The sequence below is a fragment of the Stenella coeruleoalba genome (assembly GCF_951394435.1).
Source record: "Stenella coeruleoalba genome assembly, chromosome: 16".
NCBI lineage: Eukaryota > Metazoa > Chordata > Mammalia > Artiodactyla > Delphinidae > Stenella > Stenella coeruleoalba.
This window is the reverse complement of record NC_137162.1, coordinates 58861571-58885716: the sequence shown is the minus strand read 5'-3', so window position 1 is coordinate 58885716 and position 24146 is coordinate 58861571. Positions and strand designations below refer to the sequence as shown.

Sequence of the window (24146 nt, the reverse complement as noted above, 5' to 3'; positions counted from 1 at the left end):
CTCGCTGGGAGATAGAAGTCCCCTAGGAACATGTCTGTGTGTCTTTACTCGCATATTCATCTAACGATAGCCAACAAATGCTTACTGAGGGCTATTCTAGGCATACTGAACACAGATAAATGTTCCTGCCCTCAAGAAGCTGACACTCTACTTGAGAAGACATTTTTGAGAATGTATTCTATTCAAAAGAAGGGGACTACAAGTATTTAAAAGAATGGTCCACAATTTAGAAATAGGTCTAAAGAAAAAGGAAGCCTAAATATAATAAGGCCTCTTGCTTTAGCCTTTCTTTAAAAAAAATAAATTTATTTATTTATTTTTGGCTGTGTTGGGCCTCTGTTGCTATGCGCGGGCTTTCTCTAGGTGCGTCGAGCGGGGGCTGCTTTTTGTTGCGGCGCGGGCTTCTCATTGTGGTGGCTTCTGTTGCTGAGGAGCACGGGCTCTAGGTGTGCGGACTTCAGTAGTTGTGGCACACGGGCTCAGTAGTTGTGGCTCACGGGCTCTAGAGCGCAGGCTCAGTAGTTGTGGCGCACGGGCTTAGTTGCTCCGTGGCATGTGGGATCTTCCTGGACCAGGGCTCGAACCCGTGTCCCCTGCATTGGCAGGCGGATTCTTAACCACTGTGCCACCAGGGAAGTCCTAGCCTTTCATATATACCCACATATGAGATTTTACTTCCAAATTATCCAAAAACAGGGAGTTGCTTTACATTCATATATATACTTCTCCCTTTATCCAACCAGAGTGGTAACACTTTGAAGGAAGGTCCTATCTTATTTGTCTTGGTAATCTCCATGGTTCCTAGCAAAATGTCTAAAAGTCAGCATACGATCAACAAATGTTTGCCAAGTTCAACTGGGTTTGTTGACTCTAGTTTTTCCCCAGGCTGAAGTAGAGTACAGGCTTCTAACTTGCCTGGAATTACAGCACTGAAAACTCTGCAGGGGCACAGACCAGGGCCAGTCTTGGAGTCAAAAGGCCATGCAGGTTGCTTTCACCCAGACCTTGCCTTAGGCAGGGTACTTTCTGCTGTCTGCTTCAACTAATGGGGAGTAAGTTCCCAACTCGCTCCCAGCTGCCTCTCTTACTTAAACTGCCCTGCATGAAAACTTGAGATAATCCTTTCTACTCATGGGTTAGTTTCTACCAGGTGAGCAGGCTTCTTTCAATTTCTTTCTCCATCCCTTTAGGGTTTTGCCCTCAGCCATGCATAGCTGGCCTCCTCCTCTGGCAGCCTGCAGCACTGTTTAATTACCAGATCATTTTAAACAACCATACTTCACTTATGTTTAAAAATTAAATATTAAAAATTTTAAACCAGAAAAAGGTTCAAGCCTCCTTTCCACACTTAAACAAATATTCAAACGGTACTTAAGGAAAATAATAGCATCTCTCTCTTCCTTTTCTTTTTCCTCCCTTCCTCCCTCCCTTCTTTCCTTTCTTCCTTCTTTTCCTTATTTCTCTCTCCTTTTCTTTGCTTCCTCGCTCTTTCTTTTAAGATTGGATGGTCATTCTGGCCTGGGACTAGTGGAATGCACAAGTTGTCCTCAATTAGGGGCCCCTCAAGTCTTGTCCTCTTAAGTGGCTCTCACTCCTCCATAGACCCTGGGTCACTGGCATCTACCTTCAAAGAAACCTAGCCAGAACCTGAAGTCCCCAAATTCAACTGCACAAGGTAGACTCACTGCTCAAACCAATGCTAATATCCGAGCATCTGTGAAAGCTTCTGAACAGCAAGAAAGAAATCTCCCTATGGACTTTAAGCAGCAGAAACTGGGGAGGGGGTGTGGTGGGCTGGGAAAGGAGGATGGGGTCTAAAAGAAAGATCCAGGATGTGACAGATCAGGATCTTCTGAGAGGCCTCACAGGCCTCCCTCATAACACAGGTTATCACCTTGACTTTCAAGAAGGCCCAGAAAAGCAAAACCCTGCATATCTTGCCTTGTCTTTTCCTTCCTTCCCCTTTTGCAGTACTTTCATCCAACCACGCTGTTCATTATTATATACTTGTTCCTGATTATAAAAGGACTGCAGCCACATTACAAGCAATTTGGAAAAGAGAAAAGAGAGGGAAAAAACACCCATAATCCTATCACTGTTACCAGTCTTTTGTGTATGCAATTTAAACATATCGTTGTAAGCTCTATACAAGTTTATGCCTTACTTTCTTTTAATGTCTTACTTAAAAAATAAATAGTATCTTAATTTTTATTCTGATTATCAAAGTAATACATGGTCTAGGTGAAAAATGTAGAAAATACAGAAAAATGTATGAAATAAAAGTTTCCCAAATTCCCATCACCCAGTGAAGTTACTATTAACACTTCAGTGGGTTTTCTCCCAGTTCTTTTTCTATTCACATATCATACACTGAATATAATCTAGAAGTACTTTTTTTTTTTTTTTTTTTTGCGGTACGCGGGCCTCTCACTGCTGTGGCCTCTCCCATTGCGGAGCACAGGCTCTGGACGCGCAGGCTCAGTGGCCATGGCTCACGGGCCCAGCCGCTCCGTGGCATGTGGGATCTTCCCGGACAGCGGCACGAACCCGCCTCCCCTGCACAGGCAGGCGGACTCTCAACCACTGCGCCACCAGGGAAGCCCAGTACTTTTTTTTAAACAAAATTTAGGCAGTACTGTATGTACTGCTTTATATCCCACTTTTTCCACTTGAAACATTTCTGTCATTATATAGTCATAAAAATTAATAACTTTGTAATGGTCGATTAGATTTCCCATAATTATTTAGTCATTATCCTTTGGGCTTTTGATGTTTCCCATCTTCTCATGGTTATAAGTAATGTCATGTTGAACATCTTTCTGCTTTCAGTTTTTCCATATTTTGAGGGATTCCTTTAGGACAAATTCCCAGAAGTAGAACTAAAAGGTAAAACAGGAACATCTTTGTGTATTTTGACACACAGGCTGCTTTAGGAGGGGTCATTCCGACTTTCACCACCATCACGAACTTAAGAGTCAAGACATGGCACCTCGTTTCCACCTGCCTCTCTCTGATACCAGTGAGGCTAAACATCCACATTTGTTAACTCATTCTACTTCCTCTTTTCAGATTGTCAGTTCATCTTCTTTGACCATTTATCTGCTGGATTTTAGGGGGTATTCTTATTTATTAGAGAAAGCTCTTTTGTATAAAAATATTAACTCATCCCATCACATCTGCTATGAATATTTTCTCCAACCTGTCTCTTGTTGGCCTTTGAATTTTGGTTGGTCATGCCCTTCTTAAACTCTTGCATCTTAGCTTCTGTTCCCACCTCTATATTCAGTCTTTTCTCAAGCATAAAACTCATTTACGGAGTACCTAATCAGGGTCAGAACCTGGGCTAGGTTCCCCGCATATGTTCTCATTTAAAGCAATTTAACTACCGATTCTCGTTGCCTAGCCTGTATCCTTCTCAGCATTCCTGTAAGGGCTGGCATTGTTGCACACCTCTGTTCTTCCTCCACCTCTTTCTCCATTTCCTTTGCTAATTCCTCTTCTTCCAGCTCCTTAGTAACAGATAACCCTGAAATTCTGCCTTTCCTGGACTCTTCAACATTTGTGTGCTTTGGATTCATATGGAGGAATGGGAGTGTTATTAAAATTCAGATTCTGCCTCCCACCCAAGGCTTCCTGAATCTGAATTCCAGGCTGGACTCTGGAATCTGTGTATTTTAACTAGCTCCTTAGGCAAGTCTTACGTGGCTGTGCCTGAGGCCAGTATCTACAAAGTTCTGCCAGAAACCTACTCCTTAATGACACCTTTAACCCGTCCTCTCACCATCTCAGCTGTCACTGCTTCATTTCAGGTCCTGTTTTGTGCAATCACTCTCTGCTTCCGTCATACAAAAGCTAATGGAGTTCCCAGAATCATCGTGCTGTTTCAAACTTGTGTATTCCCTTTGCCTGGAATGTCCTCTCCTCTCTGCTCCCCTCCTTAACTTGGCAAAATCCAACTAGTCCTTCAAACTCAGTTCCTCGGCCATCTCCTTTGGGAAAATTTGCTGTTCTGGCTCAGGTGCTCGTCCCTCTGCTCCTCCAGCGCCTGCCTGGCAGGTACCTCCCTCAGTGGACACGACATTCACTCACGTGAGTGTCCCTCTGCACACCTCCCTGGGCTACACCAGGTATCTCCCAGCACCTTTGAAGACCTCTCTGCCCAGATCTTCACTTGTCTCTCAGTCTCAGTGTGGTCAAAACAAAACTTCTCTTCTCACCAAAACATTCCTTCACGACTACTCACATTTCTAGCAAAGATACCACCATTTCTTTCAATATTCAAGACACTTTGCCATTACCTTTGAAGGACCCTTTTTAAATCTCCCGTATCTAATGGGAACTTCCTTTGCCATACCTCTCATCAGAGCTAATGGGTGCCCAGCACCCATGGGTAGAGCTGGACCAATGACCTACAGGCAGCACCTATTCCAAGTGGTTGGTCTGTGCTCCTCTGGTGGTCATTTTGAATATTAACCCTTTCTATTTCTCATCATCTTTTCTTCACCCTACACCCAGACTATAATAAATCCTAGTTGATACCTGGGTGTCCTGTGTCCCATGAGAAAGAATATGCGCTCCCTGCAGCCTTTCAGCTGTTCCTACCCTCTTCTATTCACCCTTACACGCTTAGCCAAGTCTTTCGAAAACATCACTCCTAACCTTCCCTGCTCAGTGGTCTATGGTGTTTTCTGTGGTCTAACACACAAACCTCCAATTCCTCTGCTCAACCAGACCAATCCAGCTGTATTTTTTATATCCCTCTACCAAACACCCCATGTTCCAGTTGGGCAGAGAACATCAATATGTATGATAGAACCCATAAAAATATTTTTTGTTGTTTTTAAGTTACAGAAAATACATTCTCATCTTAAAGAAAACACATGTGTACAAAGTAAAAAACAAAATGTGTGTCTCCCCACCCTGCCTTCACCTCCAATCCCATTCTCTAGAGGCAATCACTGACTTGGTTCCAATCTTCCTACCTCCTATTAGCTTTCTCCAATAAGTCTCTTCCCCAGAAGCTTCTTGGACTGAACCATCCCATGTAGGGTCCAGTACCATATACCATTCAGGGCTTAGCTGATCCCAGATCTGTTCACTTTCCTTTTTAATTGACCCTGCAATTCTTGAGGCTGGATGAAACCTGCATCTCCTCTTATACCTCTTGTGTGCCTTTAGAAATGAATGTAGCACTGAGCCTCTGACAGGTACTTAATACTTTGTAAAGATTGACTCTAGCTTCTCCTCCAGAAAAATATATGCAAACTCTCTAACTAGCCACCTTTTCCTAACCTGGCTGCACCATCGAGCTCACACCCCTGTAACTGAGGGGCTGCCAGTCAACCCCAGCTCCATGTCAGCAAGTGTGCGTGGAGCCCAAGCTCCCCTCCTTAGGGCAGAAGTACATGGAAGCAGGCATGCAGACAATGAGAAAAAGAGGAAGGGATGGGGGAAGGGAAAGGGGCACACAGGCATATCTCAGCTGGGGACGTAAGATCCTGGGGAAAGGCCTAATTTAAACTTTTGTTGGAACTTAAAGGTTTGCTTAATAATGGTTTGAAATTCTCCGTGGTGTAAATTGGCAGGCTTCAAGATAGCATGAACTCCTATCCAATGCCCCAGCCCCAGGGCCCTTTCTGCCCCCAAAGCCTCTAAGAACACCTTGGCTGTGTGAGGACCCCTCTTCCTTGGCCAAGCAGCACCCCCACTAAGGCTTCTTGTTGGTCCCTATGGGCCCCTGTCTTGCCCTCATCCCCCAGGAAAAGTTCCCTCACCAAATGAAAACGAGCTGTGAGGTACCATGTCCCTGGCCTGTATCTAAGGCGCCTATGCCTCAAGAAAGTTTGACGCTTTCACTCAATGGTATCTGAGCTGGGTTCTGGAAGTGCTTTGGAGATAAGAAAAAAGAACAAAAGGATAGTGGCTTCAGGTGCCAAGTCCTGTACCCTGAGTCAACCAGGCAAACTTTGCTTTCATTTGATTAAATCGGTTTGTGCTTTAAAAAGAAAAAAAGGTTAACCAGTGACCTAAAAAACCCAGAGAGTCAAGCCCTGGAGATGAAACCTGTGTCTGGAAGTCACGTTCAGGATTCAGCTCTAGTAAACTATAGTTTGGATCACCTCCCCTGAGTCTTTCCAATCAAGCTAGGGTCAGGTGAAGCACGTATCCCTCTGCCCTCTCAGGCCAGTGGAACCTGCTGTTCTGAGCACAGAGGTTTCTGGTTTAAAGCAGAAAAGCAAGGATAGGAAGGTTCTTGGGGAAAGGGGGAACAAAGTGCCAAGGAGTCCCTCGGGAGTGACTATTGGAAGAGAAAGGCCAGACCTTGGGCTGGAGGAGTGGAGACACCTACCTTGACACCGCCGTCCGACTTCTTGTTCAATAGGCTTTTGGCAGCTGTGAAAACAAAGAGAAAAATCAAGTCTCCTGTATTGTACCCTCTTCCCATCCTGAAGTCTGGCAGCTGGATCCGCAAGAGACTGATGTGTTTGACAAGGAGGCCAGGAGTCTCCTGAACCCCCTAGAAGAGGCCCTTCCTGATGCCCCAAAGCAAGAAGGGCATCTCAAGCAGCGTCAGACCCTCAGGGTGGCACCCCAGGATCTCCTCTGCCATGGAAGAGGGCTCAGCAGAAACAAGGACACTCCGCATTCAGGAGGAGAAACCACATTCAGTACTGGGGCTGCCTGGGCCATTGGGAACTCTGCCTTCAACAGCTTCCACCTAGGCCTGGAAGCAGAGTGCCAGGGTGAAAGGTGAAGGCTCTGTCCCTAGATGCCATGGAGATTCTCAGGACAGCCAAGCTGCAAGGATGCAAGACATCAACTGAGTGTTCCCAAGAAACAAGAGTGTCACAGTTCATGAAGGAGACCAGACGTGAGGACAGACAGACACAGACACAGAGACTAGGACCACCTACAGGAAGGTTTTGCCAGGGGGTTGAAGCCTTGACTGGGCATGTCCTCACTGCCACCCTTTCCTCAGTCTACTCTCTGGACCCACTGAGCAGAAAGGACTGGGTAGAATAATGAGGTATTAAACAGATTCCAGCCAGGCACAGGGTGATGCTCAAGGCTGGTGAGCTCCACATAGGAAGGCTGGTGACGCCTGTTCGCCACAAAGGTCACAGGAAAGTAGCAGACAGTGGATGGGAGACTCCAGGGAGATTGAATCAGTCCAACTGTCTGATCCACCTAGACTTCGATGGGTTTGCATCTTGGTTCTACTGCTTGCTAGCTGTGTGAGTTACTTAACCTCTCTGAACCTCAGTTTCTTTATCTATAAAATGGGATAATGGCATGAAAAGCACTAAGCAGAGTGCCTGGCACATAGCAAGAACTCAGCAGGTGTTAACTACTGTCACTATTGCTGCCATTCTTCCCTTCAGGTAGCCTTTCCTACCGAAGCTGGGTCTCCAGTGAGAATAAGGGTCCTTGCATCACAAGAATTCTGACCTCCAAAAATGGCCTTTGGTCCTATCTCCAGTTTATGCTGGGGTGATTTGAAACTTATTTTTAAAATGTGTTTACTACTATGCCTGACCACCGACGGTGTTAAGTGCTTTACGTACGTCAAACTTCTCTACTCTGACAGCCCATTAGAATCACTTGGGAGTTAGAGAAAAATGCTTATGCCTATCCCATGCCCTAGAGATTCTGATTTTATTTGTCTGGGGTGGGGTCTCAGCATCAGGATTTCTTTCTTAACAAGTTTTCTCATACAGGCAGGGTTGAGGGCCTTAGACATACATGATCTTAATCGTCACCATGTTATTTCTTAGCCCCATTGGAGAGATGAGGAAACTAAGGTTGGGAGAGCTGATGTGACTTGCTCAGGGTGTGGCAGGGCTAGGATCCAAACTCAGGAGCGGCTATCTGCACAGCTTCTGTACTCTACGGCATTTCAGACCCCGAGGCCGGCAAATGCCAGACTTCACAATTGTGAAGGGCGTGGCTTCCCCTTTGGGGCCGCCCACCAGTGCCGCTGAAGCCTAGTCTTCCGCTGTGGGCAGCTCAGCTCTGGGCCACGCCAGGGCTGTCTCGGGCCACCTTGGCCGCAGCCCTCACAGGCGGGCCAGGCTCTCGGGCGGGTGGCATCGGGAGGAAAGCCTCCTGCTGCCCAGCTCCACGTCCCAGGCTATTGCCTCCTGAGAGTTGGCAAGCGCCCAGCATGCACGGCTGGTTAGGGGGCTCCGTAACACCGATGCGCTCGCAGATGCCAAGTTAGGTGGTCCGTCCGGCATGCCCATCTCAGCCCGCAAGCATGGGACTCGCCTCCCTGGTGAGCGGGCCTGGCATGCTGGCCCTCCTGGTGGGGTGGCAGGGAGCCGAGGCAGGCGGTCGGGGAGGACTCATGCCACGTACCTTGCCCGGCCAGGCCGGCGGCGCTCGCGGCAGGCGAGGCGGGGGCGGAGCTCTGCCTGCCAACTGAGGGGATACAGTCTCTGAGTGCACAGAGCTGCCGCAAAGCCACGGGGGCCAGTCAGCAGCGAGCATGCCCCAGCGCGAGGCACAGGAACCCGCTGCCGCTGTGCACGGCAGGGTCCGGGCGGCGTGGCCAAGCCGGCCGAGCTGGGGGAGCAGAGGTGCCGGGGGCAGGCTGGTGAGCAGGTGCAGCCAGCCCTGCAGCAGTCTGGGAACCTGAGAGAACCGGGCTCGGACAGGGCGTGGGGGATCCCGCGGCTCCACCTGTCCCACGACCACCTCGGGTGAGGGTCTGCAGGTCAAAGCCTAACTTGGCAAGGGGCCGTGTCCCTTCCGAGGCAGTCCAGCCCTAGCTTAAGGCTGTCAGGAAACTGAGCCTCATCTGCAAACCTTCCTCCCCAGGGGACCTAAAGGAGGACATTTTCGGAGGGCAGCCCTTTCCTCCGGCCGCATTCCAAACAGTAGAGAGACTGGCACTCGGGGCCCAGGGAGGGTCCGTGGCCCTTGTGCAGCCAGTTCACTGATGTTCCACGGCCCCCAACTCCTCAGAGACACCCGTCACTTTCCCTCTTCAAGACAGGTGGCCAGGAGAGGCTGCATTTCAGAGTTCCAAAGGTGTAGGTGCCCCAAAAATGAGCGCCCAGAAAGTAAACAAAGGCCGCTTAAGCAATACATTCTAGAAGCCCCGATTGCACCACAAGCCAACCTGCTAGAATCCAGGGATAAGCTGAACCTTCTATTTGGGATCAACTCAGAAAATAGCCTCACTTGTTCCTAAAGAAGCACACAAGTGCCCTTCCTTCTTGATTATACTTCTAGACACCTCTTCCTACAGAAGCTTCTGGAGACTGGCTCTGTCTTCCACCTGTCCCAGAGTCAGGGCAGACAAGGTCATCCTGGAGTGCTTGCAGCATTCCTTTTTGTTTGTTTGTTTTTCTGCCTCCTGCGCCAGGGCAAAGTGAGTGCCACGGCCAGACAAAGTCTGGGCAGCAAGGACAGGAGGCTCTTTAGGGATCAGTGAAGGTGCTGTGTTGTAACAGAGAGACTGAGTTCCTGAAACCAGGACACCAATTTCATGAAATGGATGAGGAGAGGCTGATGGGGAGGCCGGAGGCCACAGGATGGGGCACATGCTATTGATTTCCTAGCAGCCTGTTTCACATCTCTTCCACTCAGAGAGAGAAGAGATCACCTCATTCTAGGGTCGGCACATACCTGCCCTTGAGCGTCCTCTAGAAAGGCTTTCTTAAACCCAGAAAGTAGAAGGTGCAAGTAATTAGAGGACCAGAGGCCTGATGTGGGACAACAGCTCCACCTCTGCAGGAGGTGGCCCACTGTGCCCTCCTGTCCCCATTTGTGAGGTGAATCCAGAACACAAGATCGAGCCCCAACTAGGGTCACAGGGGATGGGCCTGAGGGGGACACTCTCCCAGCTTACTCTCCAGTCCTGACCCTCCAGGGCCCTGTGGCTCTCACTCGGGCTAGAGCTCATGAAGCCCCAGAGCCAGGGCTGGAGGTTACCGGGAACCAGTACAGCCAAGCCCGTGGACTCAAGCTCAAGGGAGCAATCTCTGCCCAGGTAGCTGCCCACCTGAGCCTCCCCCACACACAACCCCCCCACCCCCATGGCTGTGTAGAAGGAAAGCAAGGGAGGGAGTCTGGTTATGAGAATGAGAAGGGGGTCTTGAACCAAAACAGTGGGGCTGGGGGTTAGGGGGAGGGAAGATCAGGGGAAAAGGCAAACTGGGAAGAAACCTTTCTGTCTTAAGTCCCGTCATTAATCTTTTCCTCACAGAAAAGCCACTGTGCTTCCCAAGTGAGGGCAAACAATGATGAGGGTGGGGGGAGGGGGAAGGTGGAATGTCTTGCATCTTAAAAAGAAATGTCAAGTGTGATTTACAAATTACTGGTCCCAACTCTCCCAATTCCTCACGCAACATTAAGCAAATTCCTTTCCCTCCATCCTGCTGGTCTCTATTTCTTCACTTTTACAGTTGGTACAAAAGAGAATATTTTAAGCACAGTCCCTGTAAAAGGTTTAAACATCTGGAATAATTTCTATCAGTCATCTCCACTTGGACACAACGATGTAGTGATCGTCCCAGTCAGCCAATTAATGGTGGTGTCTGGGAAGATTCACTACATCTCATCTCCTTCTTTTTCCCAGCACATCCTCCAATGCCCTTGAGACTGGCTAAAATCTTAAAGTGCTGAGAGTCTTCAGAGAATTAAGTAAGAATACCCAGGGACAAGGTAAATGGAAGACTGGGCAGACTACTCCTTGGGAGGTTCTAGGGAATACAGTTCATAAACCTGAAGTCAAGTAAAGCCCCCCAGAATTTCAGGTTACAAAACTCAGCTGCAGCAGCCCCTCCAAACAGGATCCTCATCATCTTGGTCAAGGTGTTGCCTGAGACACCCAGTGTCAGGATGGCATGATATATGGCAACAGCCCATTCTGACCCACTCACCTCGTAGAGTTAAAGTGCACAGCTGAAAACATACCTGAAAAGTTCCTGGAGACAAGCATGGTCGTGAGGATGGCACCCTGGGGAAAGAAGAGGGTCCTGTGAATTCCATCAGGCTCTAGAAAAGCACAGTCTGTTCTCAGGCAGAGGGCAGCTGCTGGCTAGGGGCTCCCAATGAGTACAACCTTCATAGCTCAGCTCCAGCCAGGAGGGGAGCTTCCTTCTGTGATGGGGCAGGGGGTGCACTGCTGAAAGGTATGATTTCAGGATGCTGGCAGCCCAGCCCGGAAGGCTAGACTCACCTTCAGTTTTCTCCGGGCATTGAACTTGCGTAGGCACTCCACGGTCTCTTGACGATGCATCATAGATGCCACTGTGGACCGTTGCTGGAAGCCAAATAGACAGGCCTGTGAGCCCCCCACCGGATCCTAGGCCCCTCACCATAGTCCCAGCACCGGTGGCCATGTGCTCAGCCGCCCCAGAGTTGCTCTGAAGATAAGATGAGGTCATAGATGTGAAAATGCTTTTACAATAAAAGCACTACCCAAAAATCAAGGTTATGTAAGGACAATAATCTGGACATGAAAACACCACCGGTAATTGATGCTGGATGAAGGTGCCCAAGAGAGCATTCTAATCTTCCTTGGGAGATGGAGGCTATGGAACGGGAGAGTATTTTGTGTGTTGTGATCCTCATGCAGTTATTCCTTCAGCAACTATTTAGTGAGCACCTACTGGGCTCCAGATTCTGGGCAGTGAGAGAACAGAAAGGGTTCCTGCTCTCCAGAGAGAACATTCATTCCTTCTAAGAGTTCCTCTCAACAACCATCCCACTCGCCAACAAGGTCTTAAATGAAGCTGTGATCTGAGAAGCTAAGGATCTTTACCTTGAAGCATTAATTCTTTTCACCGTTTTGGATAGGAATTTTTCTTCAATGTATCACTGCTAACTTCCTCCTTAAACAGAGTCCCCTGAACATGATTTACATTTCCCTGATGACACAGGGTCAGCAATACAAGCATCAATGATTACATATCCTAATACAGAGATGTTCTCAGGGTCTGCTGAGATATATAAGAGGATGGAGGGTGGGGTCCACAAACACGACCCCAGAACATAATGTTTCTGCAGTTCTTGAGTACCCATTTTAAGTGGCTCATCCCCTCACTCTGCTGTTGTTACCTTGGCCAGCCTGCTAAAAAAATAAATCCTACAACATGCAGCCTGGTGCCCACACCCCCACAGGGCCATCCTGCCTTCCTTCCCCTCTGGCCGCTCCCTTTCCTAGTTCCCGAAGCAACTCTCCCAACCTTATCTACCTTCCCCAGATCTCATATTTCACCTCCTCCTCCAAAGTGTAAACTTCTCCACAAAGTGAAATGAGAGATCATCAAGCAAGAACTTCAACTTCAGCCTTCTAACCACAAGCTGATTTTCACACCCCTGCAACCTAATCCCAGGTCTCAGAAGCATCATCCCTCATGTGCTGACCCCTTGACCTGGGCTCAGGAGTCCCTCTCTCATTGTGCTATCCAAACACTGGTTCCTCAGTTAGCCAATATTTTTAACCCCTTATATTCTGGATTATATTCTTCTCTGTAGTCTACACAATACAGTCAAGCGCAAGATTTTAAAAACTCCCCTGACTCATCCATCTTCTCTAACTAGTACCATGTCTTTCTTTCTTCACCCTCATTCCCTCCTCACCTCACTGTAAACAGGCTTCAGTCTCTCTCCCTCCACTGCCTCTATCAGTGAAATAATGAAACAATGCTTCTAATTGGTCAGAGCCAACAGGCTCTCTTCTGTCTTTATCATGGACTCTCTGAAGCATCTAATTACAGAACCTCCCTTCCTGAGACCTCCTGTTTCTTAGGATCTCCTGATCCTCCTTCTCCCATGGAAATTCTCATTCTCAGTCTCCTTTGCCGGCTCCTCCAACTCTCCCTGGCGCTAAATGCTGGTGGCCATCTCTTCTCTTACAACAGCCCACAGTAAGAATTCAATCAGGGGCTTTCCTTGTGGCGCAGTGGTTAAGAATCCACCTGCCAATGCAGGGGATACTGGTTCAAGCCCTGGTCCGGGAAGATCCCACATGCCGCTGAGCAACTAAGCCCGTGCGCCACAACTACTGAGCCTGCGCTCTAGAGCCCGCGTGCTACAACTACTGAGCCCACGCGCCTAGAGCCCGTGCTCCACAACAAGAGAGGCCACTGCAATGAGAAGCCCGCGCACTGCAACAAAGAGTAGCCCCCGTTCGCCGCAACTAGAGAAAGCCCGCGCGAAGCAACGAAGACCCAACACAGCCAAAAAATAACCCTCCAAAAAAACAGAAAAAGGAATTCAATCAGCATAGAAACAATCCCATCTATTTCTATAGCCCCAACACCACCAAAATGACTACAACCTATATTTCCAATTTTTAACTTCGTTTCCATATTTCTAACTACCCACTGGATATCTCCAGCCAGAGGTCCTCAAACACCACACTTAACATGTAGGAAACTAAAATCATCATCTTTTCTCACAAACAGGTTCATCCTCTGGGTTTCCTCTGGGTCAGTGAATGGTACAACCCTCCACTCAGTTACCAATTCAAAACCTGGCAGTCCTCATAGATCCCACTCTCTCCTTCACCTCCCAAATCCAGCTGGTCACTAAATCCTTTTCATTCTATGTCCCAAACATCTCTCAGATGTGTCCACTCCTTGCCATACCGCCCACTCTCCTACTATTACCCTTAGCCGAGACCTCATCTGGACTTGCTTAGACAGTCACGACAGCTTCCTGAGCTCTCTGCCCCTGCCTCTTTCCTCTTCAATTCCATTTTCTACACAGCTTCCAAACTGATCTTTCTTAATTAACTGCATACTTCATTCCCTCTTTAAAACCCTTAAATGGTTCCCTGTGCTTTCAGAGTAAAATCCAAACTCCTTAGGCAGAAACCTGTATGTCCTGGAATCTTTTTGGCTTCAGTCTCTTGTATTCCTGTAGTCCTACGTTCATCTACAACCAAACTACTCAATATTCCTTGAACTCGCCACAATTTCCCCATGGCCTCTCACCTTGGCCCTTGCGAACCTCTGTCTGCAGGTTATCATCCTGGGGAACTCCCAGTCATCTGCCAAGAACCAGGACAGAGCCCACCTCCTCCATGCCTTTAGCAATCCCACTGCCCACCAGAGACGGCAGGAGCTCCTACATACTCATTAGCTTCTTTTACGTACTTGTCACATTGCAGAGTGGTTGCCTGCTTGAGTGCCTGTCTCCCCAGATAATCTTTGAGATGTGTGAGGGAAGGCACCATGCCTTATTCATCTCTGTATCTACAGCACCCACACAGGGACCAGCATCAAAGAGGCATTCAGTAAACACGGGAAAGAACAAATACATAAATGCATCGTAGCTGTCAGGAGGCCTAACAAGAGGCAGACCCTCTTGTTTGAAAAAAGATGTTTCAGCCTGATAGAATTGTACACGAAAACAGAATATGCTGACCCACAATGATAGCCCCGGGGGCTTCTCCTAGGGCGAGATTTATGACTGAACTTCAGGAGGCTCTTTTTCATGGCTCAGAGGCCCCTTCTGTTCATTTGCTGGGTCTTGGTCACATTTCCATTAGAGTCGTCTAAGAGCTGAGATCCGAATAGGCACTCTAGGCATGGCAATTCACTTTGAGTTCTGCCAGCTGCTTTCTCTCATCAACTAGAGTCTGCAAGGGTCAACCTAAGCCCTCATTCAAGATCAAAGCTAAACCACACCTGACAAGTGAGTGGGGGAGAGACAGAGGCCAGTTAGTCCCAATCGCCTCCCCAACTCCTCCTGATGACATTTGCTGGCCCTGGGCCCCATCCAGTGCCCCCTCCCCTCTGCTGGGTCTTAGCTCAGGGCCCAAAATGATTATTCTCTATTCATAAGAAGGAGGGTAAAGACAGTGCTATGGGCACATTGAAAGCTGATATCCCTGATCTCCTTGATCTCGGTGGAAGACACTTACACAGACCCATGGATGCTTGAGAGCCTGGTCAGCTGTGATACGCTTTGCAGGGTTTATGGTCAGCATCTGGTTGATCAAGTTCTTGGCTTCAGGAGTCACCGTGTCCCACTCTGGTGATGGGAACTAAGGAGTGGGAACAAGAGGAGGAGGGGTATGAAATCTGTGAGCCTCATACCCCCTATAACTGGGGTACTCTGTGTTACCTAAAGCTGCCCAGCAGGGTGTGGGAAAGCCCTGGGGTATCCCAGGATCAGGGTCAACTTAAAGACCAGGAAAGGAAAACAGAACAATCATGGTTAGAATGCCAGAATATCAGACCGGGAGACTCTGACATCTTCTGGTTCAACTCCATCTCTCTACTAGGAGGAATCAGGTGTTCAGCGCTGTGCCGAAGGCCCCACTGCAGTGGGAGAGCCACCAGACTTCTCATCCCTATGTCATGCAGCACACCACACAGCCACACCATTCTTTGCAAATAACAGACCAAAGGGCTTCAGTGGACTGCGTGACTTTACAGCTACCAAAAATGGCTGTGCAAAAAAGCTGCTCCCTGGGACAGGTGGTGTCAAGAACTGAGGCCTATATGCCATGCGCATCCCTGGGTCTTCAAAGTCCCTGACACTCCCTGTACCCTGTGACACGCTCAACACGCCCCTTCCCCTGGTCAGAGCCTGAGGGGCAGGAACAAACAGGTCCTTACATCATAGGCTCCAGCCTTGATCTGCTGGTACAGCTTGTGCTGATCCTCATCCCAGAAGGGAGGGTAGCCCACCAGGAGGATGTACAGGATGACCCCTACAAGACAGGACACAGGTCACTGGGGTCAGTCACCTGCTTTGCTGAGGAACCAAGAAAAGCCACACAGGGCTCAGAGCCACCCAGAAAGTCAAGGCCATACCAGAAGGAGAAGTGAATGGCAGCCAATAATGCTGTGCCACTATGCTTCACTCCCCACGTCACCAAGCCGCGTCCGGGATTTCTTTAGGCACAACCCACCTGCTAAGGCATGGGCAAATCCCTCTTCAAGAAGGATGCAACGTCATCTAGGAAATACTTGGGGAGAAGGGTGTGATGGAAACAGCCATCCCGGGGACACTAGAGCAAACACCGTGAGCTCACATATACCAGACGCCTGTGGGACCCACAAGGAAGAGCAATGCCTCTTTCTTGCCATCGCTGGAAGTCGAGGGCCCTTAACACCAAAAAGCTGAGTGTGTGGAATGGGCTTACCGCAGGCCCAGATATCCACAGGTTTTCCATAGGGATCTTTCCTCAAGACCTCAGGGGACAAGTAACCTGGGGTGCCAGCAAAACCTGTAGCGGAAGAGACAGCGGAGGCACACTGAACCCACTTTCTCTTTCATTAAACCCACATTAGCAATTTCCCCCAAGTCCCTTCTTACTCCTGTTGCATTTGCTACATAAGCTCTCAGCACACGGGCAGCAAGAGATGACGGGCTGGGCTTCTTGTAGTGCCCGGAATCTAAATCAGAGGGTAAGTCCATGTGTCTACCAGGAATTCCCATCCCCCCCAGAGCAGCAAGAACACAGTGCTAACAGCAGCAAGTCTCACTGTACTGAGTCATGGAGGGCCAGGGGGAGTTCTGCACCCTCCCCTCCTCCAGTCCCTGAGGAGCCCAGGGCCATTAAGGGTCTGGCTTCTAGTTATGAAAGAGGAAGGCAGATCAGGAAGAGGAGGAAGGGCGGGGGCTGCATTCCAGGAAGACAGGGTCACTCTTACCAAACCAAGCCTGTTGCTCTCCCTGTACTTCGATGGCTAGGCCAAAATCAGCCAGCTTGACTGCGGCACCCTTGCATTTACTTGCCAGCAGGAGGTTCTCAGGCTGTGTAAGGAAGACAGAGAACCTCGTGAGGCACCCACCCGCAGCCCAGACGGAGCCTAGTTTGGGCCTCGCAGTACTACCATCTGGCACCAGGTGGCGCCAATGCTTCACAAGCAAGAGGCAAAGGGGGAACCTGGGTAGTACCTTCAGGTCCCGGTGGACAATGTCATGCTGGTGGATATGGTTAACACTCTCCAGAATCTGATGTATACAGTGGCTGCAAAAGCAGAAGAAAGGTCAGTTCAGGGTTAAACCATCCATGACCACACGCTGTGGACAAAAGCACTTATCTCTGGGTCAGGGATTAACAGAGAATCACTCAATGAGGAGCTAGAACCTTGGACTTAGGACATCATCTGTTAAACCTACTTTATAGAAGAGGAAACTGAGGCCCAAGCAGATTAAGTGGTTTTTCCAGGCTCTCCTGCTAGATAATGGCAGAGGACAGACTAGAACAGGGTCCACCATGCCTCCTTAGACTGTAAAGGCCCAACATATTCAATTGGTTTCCAAGAAACTGGGGGACATCTCAGACTCCTGAGAAAGAGAGACCATCCAACTCCTTCCTTGTTTCTCTTCCCCGCTATGGTAACTCTGTTCTTGGAGAAGAGGCTTGTGGTAGCAACTCAGGAAGGATAGTCCAACTTATTAGCTTAAGTCGTTTCGGGGGTGGGTACACTCATTCTTTCATTTAAACGTTTATCGAGCACCTACAGGCACTGTGCTTGGTACCATATCAGCTGTAAAGATGACCCAGTGCCTGCCCTGAAGTTTATCATCTAGTAGGGGAGATAAAACAAGTACACAGGCACCATCAAGAAACAAGGTACTAAAGAGGGTTCCAAACAGGCACCTGAGGAGCATTTCTGATCATGATTTTTCATAGAAAAAGACAAACTAACCTAGAGTCACATTCAGCTGCTGATTCGTGAATCCACCTTCCAAACCATCCTGCCACACTTATAGTCAAACTCCTGGTGGGGTGTACTGGCAGTCTAGAGCACTGGTGAAAACTGGGGGATGATTATGGCCCCCAGAGGACATCTGGCAATGCCTGGAGACATTGCTGGTTGTCACAACTGAGAGGGACAGTGCTACTGGCATCTAGCAGGTAGATGGTTCTAAACCTACAATGCACAGGAGGGGCCCTAACGACAAAAAATTATCTGGCCCAAATGTCAGTAGCGCCGAGGCTGAGGAATCCTGGCCTAGAGAATGGAGCAGGTACTACCAAGTGTCTGCTGAGCTGGTGACCTGGACTTATTTTTCCTTCCTTTAAAAGCTGATGCTGGGGCTTCCACAAGAGCCAAAGGGTCTTGCTGGGCTCCTGGAGGCGGAGGCTCAGGCCTCCCTATAGGACACAGCCCAAGAGTAGGCCAAAGAGACTTTAAGACTGAGCTGAAGAGGCGAGTCTCCACAGAAATATATAATTAGAACAGAGCCAAGCTAGCAGGGAGAGCCTTCTGGCCAAAAATGGCAAAAGTGCGAACTGTCCCAGCAGAGCCAGGCCAAGCCCACTGGTACAGTCACCCGCCCCGGCCCCCCCTCCTCCCCGCCAGGCTCCCTGAGCTATCACTGCCTCCTCCCGCCCAGAGCCTGGTCCTCCCCTGCTGGCACTGGAATTCATCTCCCACTTGAGAATTTTTCCTGAGGCTGAAGCATCTGAGGTTGATCAGCAAACAATGGTCTCTCAGGGTTGAGAAATCTGTGAGGAAGCTGTGCTCCCCCACCCTCCAGAGGCAGCCAGAGCTGCCACATATGCCTGAGAAGCTGCAGGCAGGATGATCAAAATCAGGTTGTAAGGACATCACCCGAGAGAAAACTCAGGGCGGGGGAGGAGCCGAGGAAGGAAAGGCAGGCCAAACAAGCGCCCCAGAGCTGCGGTGTGGGAGGAATTCTGCTGTGTCACACGGAGGAGCTGCCAGGGCTTCCTGGAGGGCTGGGGGCTGAAGGGTATGGCCGAGGAATGGTCCTCTAGCCTGCGGAGCCCCACATGGGGGCTGGTGATGGTGGTCAAGACACAAGGTGATTCAGGCTGAAATCTCTCAGGAAGGTTCCCCGGTTGGATTATTAACCCAGACATTTACACTCCTTTGGGACACAAACCATGTTTTCTCCATCTCTGGATCATCCCCAGGATGCCTCGTTATGCAGCAGGATTTGTCAAAAGAAAGAAGCAGGGATAGGGAGGGTCCTTGGGCCCTTGTGAGTAGGCGGTGGTGCAAAGAAAAGGTATTTCTGGTGTGACGGCGTAAAGGAGATATGTAAGAGCTTTGCAAAAAAACTGATCTGGGAGTGCTGAATTATTAACTCCTAACAATACCCACGGAATGTAGCCTGAGTCCAGCTCTACAGAATCCTTGTCCAGGTAAGAGCTCTTCTGATCTCCCCCAAAGACGATTCAAACAGGCAGGACGCCTGGCCCCCAGGGCCCTCATCTCACCTGGCATCAGCTTCACTGTAGTATTCTCTGGCCACAATGTCTTCAAACAGCTCCCCACCGGTAACACTGCAACCAACAAAGAGGGTCAGAGGAGGCAGGTCAGGTGTCCAACCCCAGCATCCAACAGGTAACAGGTCACACTGTACAACAGCTTTAGAGAAGTGTCAGCTCTACATGCATTTTGTCTGAGAGCCCAGAGCACGCCAGTCCTTCAATGACATGGAGCTTCTCCTTGGGACAACATGGGCCCTCCCTTCCCCCTGCACATTTCTGTTTCTGTAACCTATAGATTAGCTAATACTCTGGTAAAGATGAATATACAGGCATCTAAGAGAAAATAATCAACCTACTCAAACAGTCATAGCTTTATTTGAGACCAATCTGAATACGAAGATAAAGCTGCCCAAGAATGACAGACCTACCACTGAAGTTGAAGAATAATGAGACCAAGGACACAGAGACCCAACCCGGAAAATACCAAAGAGGCATTTCTAGGAGGTGAAGAGCCACTTTTAAGAAATTAAACCGTAACCAAAGTGGAGGAGAGACCAATGGGAGCCTAGTTTATGACTAATAAAAGGTACCTTCAATTTCCCAGAATTTTTAAGGTCATGCAAAGACCTATGTTCTATTTCTCCACTAAGGACAACACACCAAGAAACAAGAAAAAAGCATCTGCACAAGGTGTGCTGCTGAACAGAAATGCAAGAGCAATGCCATCCCGGGGTTCAGAGCCCGGGGGAGATACGGAGTGAGCAAGGAGACCCTCGGCAACCTGCCCATTACCAGAGGAAGTTCAAAATCAAACCCCTCTCCATGGGCAAAGGAGGGGGACCCTCGGCAGAGGCTGAAGACCCAGTTTAGGCCTTTTTTCCAAGCCTTCCTCTTGAGCCGGCTGGAGGGAAAGGCCCCCACACCCTCAGAAAGCGGCACTTACAGGTCAAACACGAGGTAGTGAAACCCTTCTTCAGAAATACTGTCATGGAGGCGTACTGCAAGAGAGGAGATGGGGACAGAGATTAACAGAGAGAAAACCTGGAAATCCTACTCCTCTCCTCCTTGGCCACCCCAGCCCTGCCCCGTCCTGTCAGCCCCACAGGCTCTCTCCTGAGAATGGGCAGACGCCCAGCAGCCCCGGTCCAAGGCAACATGGCCACAAAGCAGAGACGACCAGACCCCAGGTCCAGCGCTCTGGTCGCCACCTCAGACTGCCTACAGTGTAGGCGAGAGACAGAAGCTTTGTGGCTAAGAAGTAAGATAGGACGGAGAAAAGCAAGAACCTTCTTCCCAGAGGGGGCTGGTCCCAGAGAAGGTAGTCCTGGGATATGACACGTGAGGGTGCAACGCAAAGCGAGCAGCACCGAGAGACACAGACTGCAGGGGGACAGAGAATGACAAGATGGGAGAGCCTGAGAGCCTGGAGTAGATGGGAACAGAAGAATTAGAGGGAGGGGAAGAAGTGGGAAAGGCAGAGCCCAGCAGGGAGGCGCGTGGAGGGAGGATGACGGATGGTGAGCACGGGAGGCAACACACAGATTCAGGCGACGACAACAATAACCATTTATTAAGTGCTCACTACGTGCCAGGCCTTGTATTAGGCTCTTTGCGTACATTACTTACGCTACAAGCATTTACTGAGTGACTACTGGGTGTTGGACCCTGTGGTAGATGGCGGGATTTAGGAAGGACACAGTACTGGCCTTCAAAGAGTTTATTATTCCTGATGACCACCCCGAGATAAGTATTACTCCCATTCCACAGATGAGGACACTGGACGCTCAGGGACATACAGTATCTTGCCAAAGGCCAAAGATGTAGTGGGTCCAAATGTGAACCCAGCTCTTTCTGACTCCAAAGACTGGTCCATATCACTGTTTCCTATAAGAAATGTGGAGTAGCCCACACACCCCGGCAACAAAGCAATGGAGCCCGGAGAGAAACCACTCACGAATGTGCCTACAACAGCATCAAAGACGGCTCCGAGAGGCTACTGCATGGAGCTGCAGTGAAGCCTGCAAGAAAAGGCTGGCGAGCAGAATTCCTTCCCACTCCCCACCTCCAGAGCTCGTGGGCAAAAGCTCAACCTAATGTCTTTTGAGGTCTCCTCTTCAAGCCTGTGCCCACAAAGCCACCTCGGGGTTAAATGCCAACCCCTGAGCATCATTCTACTGCAAACACAACTTTGTTTTGGCCAACCATCCTAGCTGCTCCTGTCCCTTCCCTCACCTGCACTCTCTTGATGGGGAGCCTATGTTCCAAAGGGCTTCTTCTGTTTGACCTTCACTCCATCCCTCAGCAGTTCCAGGAGCACCTTGCAGAGCACTTCAAGAATGGCCTGACACCAAACCAACCAGTGAAGTTCTTGGATACAAAGAAATCACAGTGTCTCTTCCATGTCCGGCCCCAACCAGCTCAAATGACAACTACCGTTTCCAGTGTGAGAGCGTTTCATCAGGGCTGAGGCACTTTCCTACGTACCCTTCCCACCAAAGCAAGATCAGCCGAATGTAAAATACAGGCACTCAGCCATCACTAGAGCCCCGTGGTTTTCCTCACTTGACAAATGAGGACTCGGGCCTGCCAGGGCTAGAACCAGGGCCTGACAATTGTTTATACTTCATATTGCCAACCTTATTAGATCTGATCTGGTTACTCACCCCAAAATTCCCCCAGAACTCAGTGTTTCTGCAATTTACCAATGGGATCAAAGGCAGGTGGTACTTCTAAAACCCCTCCTCCTCAAATGATTCTCTCCTATGCTCGGGCACATAAGCTCACACTTCTCTAGGCCTGTGGGGGACATAAGGAAGGAGCCATAGCCAAACCCCTGCCTCCCTTCCACCCTAACTGAGCCAGGCACGCTCAAGCGAGCTCCCCCAAAGCCCTGCCACCCTCCCTCCTCGCTTGTGGGTCTCTGGCAGGAGTTGGTGTCTCATGCTGAGTCCTGCTGCAGCTGCTGCTCCCTTGCTTCCAAGAGGACTTTCCATTTAATTAAAAATTTGCTACTAAAAAGCATTAAAGTGTGTAATACAAATAATCCCCTGGAAATCAGCTGTCCCAGAAGCTGAAGACCAGCTTCATTAGGGAGGTGACCAACAGCAGCAGGACGATGCACTGACAGGGCAGCAGGTACGATGCTAACAGCCACTCCCCGGGGAGTCCTGCCGCCTGGCCCTGCCTCCCCAGGATCCCTGCCCCCAGACCCACCCCCCGAACCCAGCACAGCAGGGCTGAGAACAGGGCAAAAAGGGCAGGCACCCATGCCTCTGCCCAGACAGGGAGTCACTGGAACTTGCCCTTCTCCAGAAAGGCCACACACGGAGCCCAGGTGGGAGGAAGCTGGGAGGGGAATCAGAAGAGCAGAGCAGCAAAGGAAGACTAATCCTCCCAGGCCACCCAACCCAGAGAATGGCTTTGATGTGTGTCTCAGAGCATGGCAACCACCAAGACGAGGAGGGACAGGTGTGGAAGGCTCCATCGCTGAGCAAGACTGCTATCTTTTTGTTTCCATTTGTAAAGAAAATTAACACAGGACTGAGAACAAGACAAGAAACTTGAATGCACCACTCTAACTGCCAACCTAGCAGATTCTTGATATTAATGATCCAAATTACAATACCTAACTCGTAGCTGAGCTGTTTCAATGTGCTCGGCATTGTGCCAAGTGCTTTTACACATGTTATTTGACTGAACCCTTGCGTTAGCTCTGTCGGGTAGGTACTTCTATCACCCCCGTCTAACAGGACAGGAAACGGTGGCTCCAAAAGAAACTCACCCAAAGTTATACTGAGAGGCAGAGCTGAGACTTGAGGACAAGGCAAACTGACAGCAAGATCCCTGATTTTGTGGAACTGCCTGCCAGGGAGTCACTTTCTCCATCCTCTTAGGCAAAGGAGCTCCAACCTGTCCCCACTAGCCCTGGCCATTCTGATTCACTCAGCAGTGTCCATTCAGCACCTCCCTGAAGCAGGCGTGACTGTACATGCCACGGACACAGCTGTGAACAAGGGAAACCCAGCTCTGCCACCGCGCAGCCTCTGGGGGATCGGGGAAGACGGGCTTTAAAGAAGCACTTGCATAAATGCGTAACCAAGCGGTACTGTGCTGAGGGCTGTCAGGGAGAAGTAAAGGATGCTATGGATGCATGGGGAAAAAAACAATCCAACACCCAGGCCATTCCACAGTCATGAGAGGGTACGAAGGCCTAGGAGGACCAGACCAACTCTAGACAGGAAGATCTGGAAAAGGAGTATGAAGCAGTTACTGCATTACAGTGATAAACCTAATTATTGTTCTTTACAAACTGTGGAAGGAAGAACAGGCCAAAAAAACCCCTCGATGTCTCATACCTTCAAGTACTGACAAAGCCACAACCCAAATTTTGTGGCTGTTTCCAATTCTTTAAAAGCCACCAACAGTATGCCACATTTTAACTAACAAACTTTGGTCAAAAAAGCACTGACAAAGTATCACTGTTCATATCCATGGAAATAACACAGTGGGAAGGAGGTCCTGTCATCCCATGGGCTGGTGAGGGATGAACGCTGTCCTCCAGAAGCGGGTGGGCAGGGATTTGGGAGCTGCTCAGTTATGATCCAATGTTTCCTTCTCTTTCTTTACAACCGCTTTTGCTACACTTACTATTAGCTGTATGGACCCTGGGCCCAAGGTAAAACGCAGCCAGGCTTGAATAACTTGTGAACTGATTTGGGTCTGGGAGTCTAGGAGGGGTCACCTCTGGGAGCTGGAATCTCCATTTTCATCATTTCCATTTATTTCCTAGGCCTCCTTTGCTTACTGAACCTTTTCAAAACAACTCCACGTAGAGGCACAGGTGACAAAACGGAGGCACAGGGGGGTGAAACCATGTGCCGAGGTCACAGCTAACCAGCAAATCCCAGATTCAAACCTAGAGGACTTGACTCTAAAGCCACAGACCTTTGCTTCTCCACGTGCAGTCCATGGATAAGCAGCG

The 24146-nt window shown here is 49.4% G+C and overlaps 1 protein-coding gene across 25 annotated transcripts in view; it reads right to left on the bottom strand.

Moving 5' to 3' along the window:
* The window catches only part of CAMK2G (calcium/calmodulin dependent protein kinase II gamma), a 54243-nt gene that overhangs the window by 14088 nt on the left and 16009 nt on the right, over positions 1-24146 (bottom strand). For 12 of the 25 annotated variants that reach the window (XM_079900709.1, XM_079900691.1, XM_079900696.1 and 9 more), the window contains exons 4-14: positions 20109-20163; positions 19172-19237; positions 16873-16945; positions 16626-16728; positions 16115-16198; positions 15585-15679; positions 14885-15007; positions 11189-11272; positions 10924-10966; positions 8359-8421; positions 6350-6393 (exon numbers count right to left, since the gene is read on the bottom strand). In XM_079900709.1, the coding sequence (XP_079756835.1) occupies positions 6350-6393; positions 8359-8421; positions 10924-10966; positions 11189-11272; positions 14885-15007; positions 15585-15679; positions 16115-16198; positions 16626-16728; positions 16873-16945; positions 19172-19237; positions 20109-20163 (833 nt within the window). The remainder of the gene's footprint in view (positions 1-6349; positions 6394-8358; positions 8422-10923; positions 10967-11188; positions 11273-14884; positions 15008-15584; positions 15680-16114; positions 16199-16625; positions 16729-16872; positions 16946-19171; positions 19238-20108; positions 20164-24146) is intronic. The other 13 variants (XM_079900715.1, XM_079900710.1, XM_079900700.1 and 10 more) reach the window with 2 other exon arrangements.